At 39.7% G+C, this 15,391-nt stretch overlaps 1 protein-coding gene and 1 pseudogene across 16 annotated transcripts in view; both read right to left on the bottom strand.

Annotated features, from left to right (window-relative positions):
* CDC27 (cell division cycle 27) overlaps nucleotides 1–15,391 on the bottom strand; it is a 71,572-nt gene that overhangs the window by 36,762 nt on the left and 19,419 nt on the right. For 13 of the 16 annotated variants that reach the window (XM_003809514.6, XM_008961740.5, XM_024926145.4 and 10 more), the window contains 4 exons: nucleotides 3,689–3,786; nucleotides 2,708–2,862; nucleotides 2,391–2,602; nucleotides 150–264 (listed from right to left, as the gene is read on the bottom strand). In XM_003809514.6, coding sequence (XP_003809562.1) covers nucleotides 150–264; nucleotides 2,391–2,602; nucleotides 2,708–2,862; nucleotides 3,689–3,786 — 580 coding nt within the window. The remainder of the gene's footprint in view (nucleotides 1–149; nucleotides 265–2,390; nucleotides 2,603–2,707; nucleotides 2,863–3,688; nucleotides 3,787–15,391) is intronic. The other 3 variants (XM_008961741.5, XM_055101426.2, XM_055101427.2) reach the window with 1 other exon arrangement.
* On the bottom strand, nucleotides 3,794–15,390 carry LOC129394422 (small ribosomal subunit protein uS5-like; annotated as a pseudogene).

Here is a 15,391-nt window from a genome sequence, read left to right as displayed (position 1 = left end):
TATATTTAGATCACCCTCTACCTGCTGGGTTCAAATATAAGGCAAAAGCAATTACATAAAGTAAGATTTTCCCTGAGATTACCTTTAAAAGATTGAAATAAACAAGTTGCTTTAATCAATTCCCAAACTGCATTTTACATGGAAAATACCTTTTTTGAAGGGGCTCCGGTGGATGGCACATCAATTACAGAAGGTGTATTAGTGTAGTTTTGTAAATAGGATCCATCTCCAGGACTTGGGGTTTCTAATGGCAAAATCCCAAAACTGAGAAGAGGTTGAAATCAAGGTGTCAAAAAGTCATCAAGGCATATATAAAGCAGCAGTATACTTAAATTAGAAGGTCTAAAAGGAAGAGAATGGCAAATCAGTCTTAGGGACAGTGAGGATCTGAGGGGCAGATTAAAAATAAGCTGTGAATGTAGACTATTCCACCCACCATAACTAAAATTTAAAAAAGCTATCAAACAAGGAACTAAACCGAGCAACAATTACTGATCTCAGGAGATTTATTAGAAATAAAGAAGAGTAGCTTTATAAATCTAAGATCCAAATGATGAGATTACTTCAAATTCTTGGAATTTATGGGATTTAGACACAACTACAGAGAAAATGTCTCTAGAGACCATTAGATAACTATAACTCTCCAGAGTTGTAATCTCATGGTCATGCTATTTTAGTAGTTCCCCGGCCTCAGGACCTGATTCATAGAATTTCTTCTAGCATATATGTATATATTTTTTTGAGACAGAGTCTCGCTCTGTTGCCCAGGCTGGAGTGCAGTGGCATGATCTCAGCTCACTGCAACCTCCACCTGCTGGGTTCAAATGATTCTTGTGCCTCAACCCCCAAAGTACCTGGGATTACACGTATGTGTCACCATGCCGGGCTAATTTTTGTAATTTTAGTAGAGATAGGGTTTCACCATGTTGGCCAGACTGGTCTTGAGCTCCTGGTCTCAAGTGATCTGCCCACCTCAGCCTCCCAAAGTGCTGGGATTACAGGCATAAGCCCCCATGCCCAACCCATTCTAGCACATAATTTTTCATTTTGATACTTTTGGATATGTATGCTCTGGGCTGAGTTCCTGTATTTATACATACATATACTTCTAATAATTTTGATAAAATATTTTATATTAATAGGTGTGACCGCTAGGTTCAGTGGCTCACGGTAATCCTAGCACTTTGGGAGGCCACAGCAGGAGGATCACTAGAGACCAGGAGTTCCAGATCAGCTTGGGCAACACAGCAAGACCCCATCTCTACAAAAACACTTAAAAAATTAGCCAGGTGTGGTGGCATGTGCCTGCAGTCCCAGCTACTCAGGAGTCTGAGGTGGGAGGATCGCTTGAGCCCAAGAATTTGAGGCTGCAGTGAGCTATGATTGTGCCACTGCACTCTAACCTGGGTGACAGAGTGAGATCCTGTCTCAAACAAAAAAAGGTAGGTGTCAAATTTCCTCCATGTTTTGGAAAAAGGCACTTTAACAGTAACCAGTGGTGCCCTGATTATAACATTTCATGAGGCTCGCCGCTATCCATTAATGCACAGCCATAGAGACAGTATTTTTTAATGTGTTTACTACCTAATTAAGGAATATTTCAGAGTTTTAAATTTTCCTCCAATTTTTTTTTTGAGATGGAGTCTTGCCCTGTCTCCCAGGCTGGAGTGCAGTGACGCCATCTCGGCTCACTGCAACCTCTGTCTCGCGGGTTCAAGTGATTCTCTTGCCTCAGCCTCCGGAGTAGCTGGATCTACAGGCGCGTGCCACCACACCCGGCTAATTTTTTGTATTTTTAGTAGAGACGGGGTTTCGCCATGTTGGCCAGGATGGTCTCGATCTCCTGACCTCGTGATCCGCCCACCTTGGTCTCCCAAAGTGCTGGGATTACAGGCGTGAGCCACTGCGCCTGGCCAGTCCAATATTCAATATCAATTTTTTTTGAGTTGGAGTCTTGGTCTGTCGCCCAGGCTGGAGTGTAGTGGCTCCATCTCGGCTCACTACAACCTCCGCCTCCCGGGTTCAAGCAATTCTCCTGTCTCAGCCTCCCGAGTAGCTGGGATTACAGGCGCCCGCCACCATGCCCAGCTAATTTTTGTATTTTTAGTAGAGACAGGGTTTCACCATGTTGGCCAGGCTGTTCTTGAACTCCTGACCTCAGGTGATCTGCCTGCCTTGGCCTCCCAAAGTGCTGGGATTACAGGCATGAGCCACCGCACCTGGCAACATCATTATTTGCCAGTTTTTACTTCATTTTCTGAAAACAGAATGCCCCTGTTTCCATAGTGATTTAGAAGTTGCTGTTGTAATAATCTGCATTACTAACAATATGAGTTATCATAAGATCATTTGGTATTATAGCACATTTGAAAGTATCTTGTTTGACTTACCTTGGGGTTAATGGACTAAGAGCTGCTGGTCCTCCTAATAAACTTCGACCAGTTTTTGGTTTATTTTGAACCTGTTTAGATAATATGGAAGTTCCTGTTCCCAGTGGGACAGTATCAGGTGAAATTACAGCTGAATCAATATAAGACACTGAGGAATCTGTATTCAAGGAGTACTTTGAATTGGAAGATTCTAAATTCAATCTGTTTAATTCCTGAAACAGAAAATTTCTACCAAGTCATTCACAATATATTATTTAGTTCAGATCATTCTTTGTAGTTTTCATAATATTTTGAACACTAGAATATAAGACACTCACAATTGTGTCCTGGGGTGTTTCCGTAAGAACTGTCTCAGGCTGTCTGTGAGATAAACTATGATTAGGTACTTGTGTTGTGCAAGAGTTGGGCAGACAGTTGCTAAAGTTCTGTAAAGATGTGAATTTAAATGTTTGGTCAGGATCTGGCTTTTCACCTGTGAAGACAAAAAAAAAAAAAAAGTTTGTCTCTGAGGAAGTGAGGAATACATGTTTTTCAAGTATGCATAAATCAGTGGAAACAGGAAATAGGCCTTATCCAAACTTTAAAAATCTCCTGTCCACTTCTGCTAATCAAATTTACCCCCCAAAAGCCCATCTATCAATATATCATAAAAGTTTACCAGTAAGATAAAGCTGTAAATTTAGAAAATAAACTACAAGAACACAAATTTTAAACATAACAAATCGCAGAAAAATGCAGATTTCTGTGTTTGTTTTAAAGCTGAAAATAACTAGATCTCATTTTTCTCAAAGTAGGAGATGAGGTTGAAGAGTTAAAACCCATCATATTTTACAGTAAAGGTTGAAGCCCTTCTATATATACATAGATGCAACAATGCTGAAAAATGGTCCTTTATGTATCCTAGGCCAAATATACTGAGAAATTCTCTCCCTGTACTGTTCAGGTCTTGTAAGTTTCAGGCATTTATTAATTGCATTAGAAATTTTATTAATTTTCTTATTCAGAAAGCAATTTTGCTAGTGTTAAACACACAATATAACCCATTCTAGAGGACACCAGATACTTGAAAATAGATTGGTTAAACAGAAGAATCTACTGGATTTAATCTTTGTGTAATTTTCAGTTATATGATTCTTGAAACATACCGAAGATTCTAACTTATTTTTTATTCTCAATTTTAACTTTGAAAAATATTTTTCTTGGGGGTAGATGATCTGTATTGCTCTCCAAAAATTAAGTAGCAGGAAAAAAAGAAGAGGAGATGGGAACCCACCCACCTCTCAACCCCACCCACCTACCTATTTCACATAATGATTCAAAGGGAGACCAGAGGAAAGGATTTAAACTAAGGCTCTTTTGGTAACATTCTGATCCTTTGGCAAGCCGATCTGTCTTGCTGTGGAGAGAAACAAGTAGATTAAATAAGCTACAAACCCCAAAACCTGTATCATAAACTTTTAGTATAAAAAATTAGGTAAAAGTTACAGAAGTTCAGAGAGCACTCTTTGTGATGCTTCTCTAAGTTACCAATTTCTCCCATCTGCTAATCTCCAAATCAAGTGAAAGCGCACAGAACATGAATCAAAAGAAATGCTTACAAAACAAACTATCGTTGCCTTCTTGAATATTACTATTACTTTAAACTTCCTGTCAGATACTAGAGTTATTGAGGGAGATGTGAAAAACATCCAAATCCTTCAGTATTATTCTTAATTTTTTTTTTTTTTTTTTTTTGGACAAGGTCTGGCTCTATCATACAGGCTGAAGTGCAGTGGCATGATCTTGGCTCACTGCAACCCCTACTTCCTACGCTAAAGCCATCCTCCTACCTCAGCCTCCTGAACAGCTGAGACTATAGGTGCGCACCACCACATCCGGCTAATTTTTGCATATTTTGTAGAGACCAGGCTTCACCATTGATGCCCAGGCGGGTCTTGAACTCATGAGCTCTGGTGATTTACCTGTCTTGGCCTTCCAAAATGCTGGGATTACAGGTGTGAGCCACCGCACCTGGCCTTTTTGTATTTTCGTCGAGATGGGGTTTTGCCATATTGCCCAGGCAGGTCTCGAACTCATGGGCTCAAGTGATCTGCCCACCACAGCCTCCCAAAATGCTGGAATTACAGGCGTGATCCACCACGCTCGGCCTTAATTTTTAATACAACATTCCCAGTGGTAATTCTGAAAGTGATTTAAATGCTTTAAATATAGCATAAATGACCAGGTTTTTATTTGTTGTTTTTTTTTTTTTCCAGGCTTAATTCACTTTATTTTTCTTGTGTAAAAACCTTATGTTGTAGCCACAGCTGGAGCCCGGGTCCTCTGTACGGAGACTCTAGTGTGGGTCTTGACGAGGTGGTCAGTGAATTCCCGATAGGGAGACTTGGTGAATACAGTCTCCTTCCAGAGGTCCGGGGTCAGGTAGTTGTAGGTCTTAAAGATGGCATCAAAGGTGGCCTTGGTGAAGTTGCCCAGGGTGGCAGTGCAGCCCCTGGCTGAGGTGTAGCAGTCATCGATACCAGTCATCATGAGCAGCTTCTTGGGCACACGTGCCAAGACGATGCCCGTGCTCCTGGGGGCGCGACGAGGTGCACCAGCACAGAGCCGCAGTGGCCTGTCACCTTGCAAGGGACGGCGTAGGGCTTGCCGATCTTGTTCCCCCAGTAGCCTCTGCGCACGGGGACAATCGAGCATTTGGCCAGGATGATGATGGCCCTGCAGATGGCAGTGGCCACCTCCTTGGAGCATTTAACCCCCAGACTGACGTGGCCATTGTAGTCCTCGATGGCAACAAACGCCTCGAACCTGGTGCCCTGGCTGGCACGGGTCTGCTTCTGCACCGGCATAATCTTCAAAACCTTGTGCTTGAGAGAGGCCCCCAGGAAAAAGTCAATGATCTCAGATTCCCTGATGGGCAGGGAGAAGAGATAGATCTCTTCCAGGGACTTGATCTTCATGTCCTTGACCAGGAGCCCCAGCTTGGTGATAGGAATCTACTCCTTATCCTTGGCCTTGCCTCCACGAGCTCCGTGGCCTCGGTCCCGGCCCCATCCACAGCTGCGACCCCGGCCCCGGATGCCACTGCTGAAACCTCCGCTTCTTTTTTTTTTTTTTTTTTTCAAACAAAGTAGAGGTGGTAGGTCTTTTTCCTCCCCTCTCCCCTCAAGATCTGTTTGTGGAGGATCTGCTTCCTTAATGAAAAGGAAAATTTATGTTTCTTTCTAAATCAGGTGTATAAACGCTTACATATGGAATCTGGACAATATCCCTGGGAACATATATACTTGGAAAAATCTGGGGATTATCAGAACAGCATTGCTGCCTCTCTAGCTTTTTTTTTTTTTTTTTCCTGAGAGTCTGGCCCTGTTGCCCAGGCTGGAGTGCAGTGGCATCTCGGCTCACTGCAACCTCCACCTTCTGGATTCAAGTGATTCTCATGCCTCAGCCTCCCGAGTAGCTGGGATTACAGGTGCACACCACCATGCCAGCTAATTTTTATATTTTAGTAGAGACAGGGTTTCACCAGGTTGGCCAGGCTGTTTTTGAACTCCTGGACTCAAGTGATCCACCCGCTTCAGCCTCCCAAAGTGTTGGGATTACAGGCGTGAGCCACAGCACCTGGTCGCCTCCTCCTTAGCTTTTAACTAGGAGGATGGAAGGGGTTAGTGGCTAGTGAGACCAATTAAAGCATTCAGGTAAAAAATACAACTTACCTGGTCTGAAGTTCAAATGCTTCAATATCAAATGGAAAAAAATTCAGAACAGCAATTCTTCCAAAATTCTAAGGTTTTATATATAAAGGACCAGAAGAAATCTAACCGAGATCCTCAACTGAAACTATCAGGTAAAATGTATACATCATCTGTTTATGTGCGGAATGTCAGTATAACCTCAGAGAACTATGAAGAAGGTACCCTTGGGGAACCAGATATTAGTTTGCCTCACTGCCAAATTTTCAAGTGAGTAAAAACTAGAAATAAGTGATATGACAAAGAAAGTACTACCAGTTGAAGGATATCTAGCTTCCCACACTTGTGTAATTTAAGCCAATAAACAAATGGACAAAGTAGGAAGCAGAAGTAGGATGCAGACTTTTGGAAAACATAAATAAGTTTTATCAAAGTCTGTATCTAAGATCATTTAGATCAAAAATTTCTTTCTTTTTTTTTTTTTTTAAAGGGATAGGATCCTGCTATGTTGCCCAGGCTGGACTCCTGGCCTTAAGTGATTCTCCTGCCTCAGCCTCCCAAGTAGCTGGGACTACAAGTGCGTGCTACCATGGCTGGCTAATTTAAAAAAAAAAAAAAAAAAAAAAAAGTTAGCGATGTTTTGCTGTGTTGCCCAGGCTGGTCTCAAACCTGGGATTACAGGTGTGAGCCACCACAACTGGCCTGAAATTTCTTAAATATAATTGTCATAAGACTGACATAATCACCCACCAGGGATAGAGTGGTAATTTAGAAATAGGAAATGAAGAAAGGGCATACAAAAAAACATTTGCTGAAAGTAATAGGGTGGAACATGGCAAATCAGTGCTTGGGAGCTTTTAACATAAGGCTAAGCAAAAGAAAATACACAGCCGGGCACAGTGGCTCATGCCTGTAATCTCAGCACTTTGGGAGGCCAAGGCAGGTGGATCACTTGAGGTCAGGAGTTCGAGACCAGCCTGGCCAACACGGTGAAAACTCGTCTCTACTAAAAACATAAAATTAGCCAGGTGTGGTGGTGGGCACCTGTAATCCCAGCTACCTGGGAGGCTGAGGCAGGAGAACTGCTTGAATCCTGGAGGTGGAGGTTACAGTGAGTCGAGATCATGCCATTGCACTCCAGCCTGGGTGACAGAGCGAGACTCTGTCTCAAATAAATAAATAAAAACAAAATACAGTGAAATCTCATTGTTTGAGGATTATCCTAAGCTTCAAATAGGTCAATGACCATTTCTTCATTTTTTTTTTTTTTTCTTCTTGTAGTTCCTAAGTAAAGCCATTCCCTCAGGCCTCAGTCCCTTCTTTAGAAAATCTCTGTCTGGTGAGAATCCCTTCTACAGAGATGACAACTAAATCTACTTCTAACTTCAACCTTACCTTTCCTTTGCCTGATGGGCAATTTCATCTAGGTTTACTTCCTTATCTAAAGCTTAGTAAATTCAAAGTCAAGTTCATCTTTTCTCCTCAAAATCTGTTCTTTCTCTTTCTTTCTGTGTGTGTTTTAAGGACACCACTATTTTTACAAGTTTACAGACTCAAAAATCCTACTTAGAGATAGCACTGACTCCTTCTTCTTCTCCTCTGACCTTCACAGCCAATCAGCAACGAAGCCATAATTCATGTACTTTCATTTTATTTCTGGCTTAAGTTCCCTCTTTATTTTCACTGTTAGGATCCTTATTGCTTCTCATCTAAACCATCAATAGATTCCTAATTAATGTCTTGCCTCTTCATCCCTTCAATTCATCTATCTAGGCCCCTTCTGTCTCATAATACTAACCATAGTCTGCCTATTTATCTTTTCATGCATTCTCTCTTGCAAGTGATTATAAGCTCTCTGAGAATGGAGAATTAGTCTTTGCCATTTTTATACTACCTGTTTCCTGTTTTCAAGTAGCCCCGTCCCCTTGCTTTGCCAGCAGAATGTGATATAAAACAGACATTTTTATTAATAATTTTAAAAGTTGCATTAGTGAACTGTATGAATTATTTACATGGCCAGAAAGGAAGTAGACAAACATTGATTAAGCAAAGACAAAATAATCTGTTACGGGAAAAATATTCTGGAAAAGTAAGAGGGGTGATCCTTTGTGCTGAAAAGTCTCATTTCCAGTATTACTTAAATTAAAATTGTATTATTTTTATATTAGGAAAAGAAAAAATCAAACTTGGTTAAGTTGGCAAGGCTGATTTTTATAATGAGTAATTATTTCATGAATAGACCACAAAACAGAAGAAATTTAAATCAAAATTCATGTCTGTTAAGAGATTGGATACACATATGGATAGATATATGTATAAATCACGTAAGAGCTAACTAGCGAAGAAGTCAGGTGTGGAATTATAATAATCTAGCCTGGAAGGTAAAACCTCTAATTATTCAATAGAGAGATAAAAGGGGACAAAGATTTAAGAAAAGTAAAGTGCTGGGGTACTCTAAATTTAGATCGAAGTTTTTATTAAAATTGAGTGATACACACAAAACCCAGCCAGAAGTTTCCTAAAGAACTAGCATAAAAAATATTATTTAAGTGGTATTGGGAAGAAATAGGTTAATTTAGGAATCAGACTTAGTATCAGTTGTGTCCTAAACATAGAAGTCTCATGTGCTGTAATAGACAAAAAGACAAAAAAATGTCTATACTGGAGATAGAAAAGAAAACCTAACACACCTTAGCTACAAAACCACATGTATGTATCTAGATTACTAGGTGCAATTCTGGTATATAATGGCTAAAAAGAAAAGCCAGGATTGGGGTAGGGTTGTTCCACTTTCAATACTCAATCTTTTAATCCTGATGATGAATAAAAATAACCCTTGGCTGGGTGCTGTGGCTCATGCCTGTAATCCCAGCACTTTGGGAGGCTGAGGTGCCAGGACTGCTTGAGCCCAGGAGTTTAAGACCAGCCTGGGCAACATAGGGAGACCCCATATCTACCAAAACCAAAAAAATATAAAAGAACCCATCCATATTCCTCTGAAGAAGGAGAAAAAAGAACTTCCTTCTTTACATATATGTATACATACACACACATACCTTTCTGAGGAACTGATTTAACTGCATCTTTAAAAAAACTTTAATGATTTTATCTGAATAGTTCAGTGCCACATGACATTCTGTTACAACAGATCACATGTATGACAATAGTCCCATAAGATTATTTGTTTCTTTTGTTTTTTTTTTTGAGATGGAGTTTCACTCTTGCTGCCCAGGCTGGAGTACAATGGCACGATCTCAGCTCACTGCAACCTCTGCCTCCTGGATTCAAGTGATTCTCCTGTTTCAGCCTCCCCAGTAGCTGGATTACAGGCTCGTGCCACCACGCCCAGCTGATTTTTGTATTTTTAGTTGAAGTGGGGTTTCACCGTGTTGGCCAGGCTAGTCTCGAACTCTTGACCTCAGGTGATCTGCCCGCCTCGGCCTCCCAAAATGCTGGGATTATAGGTGTGAGCCACCCTGCCTGGCCCCCATAAGATTATAATGCCATATTTCTACTGTATCTTTTCTTTGTTTAGATACACAAATATTTACCATAGTGTTATAACTGCCTACAGTATTCAGTAAGGTAACATGCTGTACAGGTTTGTAGCCCAGGAGCAATAGGTTATACCATATAGCCTAGGTGTGTAGTAGGCTACACCATCTAGGTTTGTGCATATGCACTTTATGATGTTCACAAATGACAAAATCACCTAAGGACACATTTCTCAGAACAAATCCCCATCATAAAGTGACACATGACTGTATAACATATTTGTGATTTTAACTTAATTTTTTTAAACTTTACTTTGGAATAATTTTAGACTTACATAGAACTTGCAAAAACAGTACACAGTTCCCATGTACCCTACACCCAGCTTCCCCCAATAATATCTGACATAACCATAGTACAGTTATCAAAACTAGGAAATTGACATTAGTACAAAACTGTAAACTACGCTGGACACGGTGGCTCATGACTGTAATCCCAGCACTTCGGGAGGCCGAGGCAGGTGGATCATGTGAGGTTGGGAATTCGAGACCAGCCTGGCCAATATGGTGAAACCCCGTCTCTACTAAAAATACAAAAATTAGCTGGGCATGGTGGCGCTCACATGTAATCCCAGCTACTCCGGAGGCTGAGGCACGAGAACTGCTTGAACCTGGGAGGTGGAGACTGTAGTGAGCTGAGATTGTGCAACTGTACTCCAGCCTGGGCGACAGAGCGAGATTCCATTTCAAACAACAACAACAACAACAACTGTAAACTAAACCACAGAGCTTATTTGAATTTTAGCAGTTTTTACACGTTTATATAGAGAATATTATCACATTTACAAATTTCTATAACCACTACTACAATCAGGATATAAAACTGTTTTAATATCCCAAAGAAACCCCTAAATAGTTACATCCTCACCCTAACCCAACCTGAGAACCACTGATCTGTTCTCCTTCACTATAATTCTGTCAGATTAATGTTATATAAATGGAATTATAGAAACTTCTGAAATTGGCTTTTTTCACTTGCCATAATACCCTTGTAATCCATCTAAGTTACTATACATATCAATATAGTAGTTTGTTTCTCTTTATTGCTAAGTAGTCCATCATATGGACTAGTTTATCTATTTACTTACTGAATTTTGGGTTGTTTCCAGTTTTGGGCTTTTATGAATAAAGTTGCTATGAACTCCTATGTAAAATATCACCTTACCTTCCCACCAGCAGTGTACGAGGAATCCTGCTGCACTGCATCGTCTCACCAGCACTTGGTATTGTCAGCAGTTTTTATTTTTAGCCATTGTATCTAATGGTGGTTTTTAATCACTTTCCTTAATGGCTAACGATTTAGAACATCTTTTCACCTGCTTATTTACCATCCATATACCCTCTTTGGTGAAATGTCCATTCAACTGTTTTACTTATTTTCTAATTGAACTGATTTTCTTTTTATTACTGACAGAGTTCTTTATATAGTCTAGATACAATCTGTGTTGTTTATGTGATTTGCAAATATTTTCTCCCAGGCTGTGACTTGTGTGTATTTTCATTAATGTCTTTTGCCAAGCAAAGAGTTTTAATTTTGATAAAATTTATCAACTTTTTATTTTATGTACTGTCATTTGGGTGTTATGTTTAAGAAGTCTTTGCCTAACCCTAGCTCATAAATATTTTTTTCTAAAAGTTTAATAGTTTTATGTTTTACATTTAGATCCATGATTCATTTGAGTTAAATTTTTAATAAGGTATGGGGTTTAAGTCAATGCTCATTTCTCTGCCTATGGATATCCAATTGCACTGGCACCATTATTTACTAAAAAGGATATCATTCCTCCATTAAATTGTTTTTCACCTTCTTCAAAAGTCAACTGACCATCCAAGATCCTGTTTTTAATTATTTTGTGTATGTTCCCACAAGTGGAATTACTGGCTCAAATAGTAATTCTAGTTTCAATTTTCTGAGAAATAGTATTATTTTTATATATCACTGATACATCTGATTTCCTAAATTTTTTTGAAGATTTTTGTGTATACATGTATTCTTAAGGAATAGTGGCCTATAGTTTTCCTTTTTAGAACAGTATTTCATTTTGGAATCAAGGAAATGTGGCCTCATGAGTAGAGGAGTATTTCTTCTTGTTCTGTTTTCTGGAAGAGATTATGTAGCATTAGGGAAGACTTTTAACTACAAATTAAAGTTTCTTTCATAATTTTAGGATTATTCAGATTAACTTATTCAGATTTCTATTTCTTAGGTGAGTTTTGGTAGTGTGGCTTATTAAGAAATTGGCCCATTTCATCTAAGTTGTTAAATTCATGTGCATAGAGTTGTTTTAAGTTTTCAGCATACACATCCTTTCACTGTCCTCAGGGTAGGTAGTGATATTCCTTCTTTCATTCCTGATATAAGTAATGGTGTTCTCTCTCTTTCTTTTTTGGGGTCACTTTTGGCAGTTTTACCAATCTTTCCAAGGACCAGCTTTGGTTTCTATGATTTTCTCTATTGTTTTTCTGTTTGCAATTTCACTGATTTCTACTTTTTATTATTTCCTTCTTTCTGTTTGCTTGGATTTACTGTGCTCTTCTTTTTCTAGTTTCTTACAGTGAAAGCTTAGATAGCAGAGTTGAAACTGTTCTTTTATAACAAACATTTAGTGCTATAAATTTCGCTGTAAGACTTTAGCAACATCATAGTTTTTAATATGTCATATTTATTATCCCTTTCATTCAGTTCAATATATTTTTTAAATCTCCTGTGAGACTTCCTCTTCAACCCATGAATTATTTATTTATTTAATTTTTTTGAGATGGAGTCTCACTCTGTCACCCAGGTTGGAGTGCAATGGTGTGATCTCGACTCACTGTAACCTCTGCCTCCCAGGTTCAAGCAATTCTCGTGCCTCAGACTCCCAAGTAGCTGAGATTACAGACGTGCACCACCATGCCCGGCTAACTTTTTTATTTTTAGTAGAGACAAGGTTTCACCATGTTGGCCTGGCTGGTCTCAAATTCCCCACCTCAGGTGATCCACCCGCCTTGGCCACCCAAAGGGCTGGGATTACAGGCGTGAGCCACTGTGCCCAGACCCATTAATTATTTAGAAGTATGTGGTTTCATTTCCAAATGTTTTGAGATTTTCTTATCCATGTGTGACTTTTTATCATCTAATGCAACTTTTTTCAACAGAGTAATATTTATAATACTTCATTTTAGTTAATTTTCTAAAAATAAAAGAATATGTTGCTCTTTAGGATTATTTCTCCAACATTCCTTATTAAAATTTTGCCAACTTCTTTCATAAATTGTCTACCCTCCAGTGTTTGTACATCACTCCTCTCAAATAATTTGTAGTCTTCGAACATCTATTTTCCTCTGGAAGTCACTCTACAGATATGAGATGTTGTCAAATTTTACTTTTTCTATCAAGTCTTTCCTAGTTATCACAACCCCTCTTCTTAACCAGGCAGGACTAATTATTCTCTCATTTGAACAATATAATGCTCAAATTTTATGACAGAACTTTTAATGTGATAATAAAAACGAACTCTGAGTGTGGAAAAAGCAACATTTTGTTTTTTCCTATTCTCTCTTAACAGTAACAATCATCAATACAGAAGACTTCTGTGACCAAATGTCTGGGTTTTCTAATTCCCCCTAAACACACCAAGCATCAAACACCAGCTGAATGTCCGCTAATTCAATTCTGATACCATCTACCTGTAGACAGCCTCAGGTCCCACAGGTTAAGGGCTCAGTCTTCAAGACTGCCCTGCCCCACCTTCAGAAACCAGTCACAAGTCTGGGCCTAAGGAACTTCTGATCAACTAGCTATAAATTGGGATTCCCACAATGCTCTATTCAGGTTTGATGAATTTGCTAGAGCAGTTGACTTATAAAGGATATCACAAAGGATACAGATGAAGAGTGCATAGGGCGAGGCATGGGGAAAGAGAGGTGCGGAGCTTCCATGGCCTCTCCAGGCAAGCCACCTGCCAGGAACCTCCATGTGTTCAGTTTTCTGGAAGCTTTCTGAACCCTGTCCTTTTGAGTTTTTACGGAGGCTTCACTACATAGGCATTACTGATTAAACCATTGGCTGTTGGTGATAATCTTATCACCAATTTAATGGTGAAACTTAATCTTCAGCTCCTCTCACCTCCTGGGAGGTTGCGGGGTGGGGATGAAAAGTCCCAATCCTCTAATCCTGCCTTGGTCTTTTGCTGCCAGCCCCCATCCTGAAGCTACCTAGGGGATGCCAGCTACCAGTCAATTCGTTTGCATACAAAAATATATCACTTTGGAGTTTCTAAGTGTATACGAGGAAATGAGGTCAAAGACCAAATATATATATTTCACTATATCACACTTACAAACTTTTGTTTACTGTTTCTCTTCTCCTACTCTATTATAAACCTTTGAGGGTGGGGACTGTGAGTTATTTATCTTTATATTCAAGCCAAGTATGACTGTGAGTTATTTATCTTTATATTCAAGCCAAGTGTGTTTAGCTATAATGGAAATGAATCTCAAAGTTTCTTGACTAAATGACAAGAAGAATCATAGTTTCATGAACTAAATTTATTATTCTCAGTCCTTAAGGTAAATGAATATATTGATATTATGTCTTTGCTTACTCATGTTCGCAAGAGTGGTGTTAATGGCTAAACATACCACCGTTACACCTGAAAATGGGCCCCCAAACTTAGTCAAATAATGTATTCTGTTCAGAAATACATTTTCAAGGTTTTGAAAAATAACCAATATTCAAACTAGCCTCAATTTATCTTAAAACAGATGCTATCCTAGTTCTTTAGACAAGCAGTCCCCAGTCACTTCTCCCACGGGGGAGAAGTGACAACAGATAACATTTACACATGTGAAGCATTCCCATGGGCAGAGTTACTTGTTCTTTTTCTTTTTCTTTTTTTTGGAAACAGGGTCTCGCTCTGTTACCCAGGCTGGAGTGCAGTGGCACAATCACAGCTCACAGCAGCTCCAACCTCCTGGGCTCAAGAGATCCTCCACCTCAGTCTCCTGAGTAGCTGGGACTACAGGTATGTGCCACCACACCCAGCTAATTTTTTATTTTTTTGTAGAGATGGGGTCTTGGTATGCTGCCCAGGCTAGTCTTGAACTCCTGGCCTCAAGTGATCCTCCCACCTCCACCTCCCGAAGTGTTGAGATTACAGGCGTGAGACAATGCACCTGGCTATCTTTTCTTCTATCTCCTCAGTGGATCACATAAAGATATTCTTTTCACCCAAGGTAAAAAAAACTAACATGGGGCCGGGTACGGTGGCTCACACCTGTAATCCCAGCACTTTGGGAGGCTGAGGCAGGTGGATCACCTTGAGGTCAGGAGTTTGAGACCAGCCTGGCCAACATGGTAAAACCCTGTCTACCAAAAAATACAAAAATTAGTTGGGCGTGGTGTCGGGCACCTGAAATCCCAGCTACTTGGGAGGCTGAGGCAGGAGAATTGCTTGAACCCTGGAGGTGGAGGTTGCAGTGAACTGAGATCGCACCATTGCACTCCAGCCTGGGTGACAAGAGTGAAACTCCATCTCAAAAAAAAAAAAAAAAAATAGAAACAAACAAAAAAACCTAACATGTATGATCAATTGTTAGGCAGGGCAGCTGTAGCTATTATCAGTAAGGATAAGTGGAGAGTTCAAACTTAGATTAGCATCTCTGCTATTTTAATAAGGTCATAGAATCAGACTATGTACTACTCAGCCAAGTAATATTTGATAAACACTGATCAACATAGGTTTTTTAAACTATAAAACATACTTGTATGGAAATGCTT

This window comes from Pan paniscus, chromosome 19 (assembly GCF_029289425.2).
Source record: "Pan paniscus chromosome 19, NHGRI_mPanPan1-v2.0_pri, whole genome shotgun sequence".
In the NCBI taxonomy this organism is placed as follows: Eukaryota; Metazoa; Chordata; class Mammalia; order Primates; family Hominidae; genus Pan; species Pan paniscus.
Note: the sequence above shows the minus strand (reverse complement) of the source record. Positions and strands in the feature narration are given on the sequence as shown.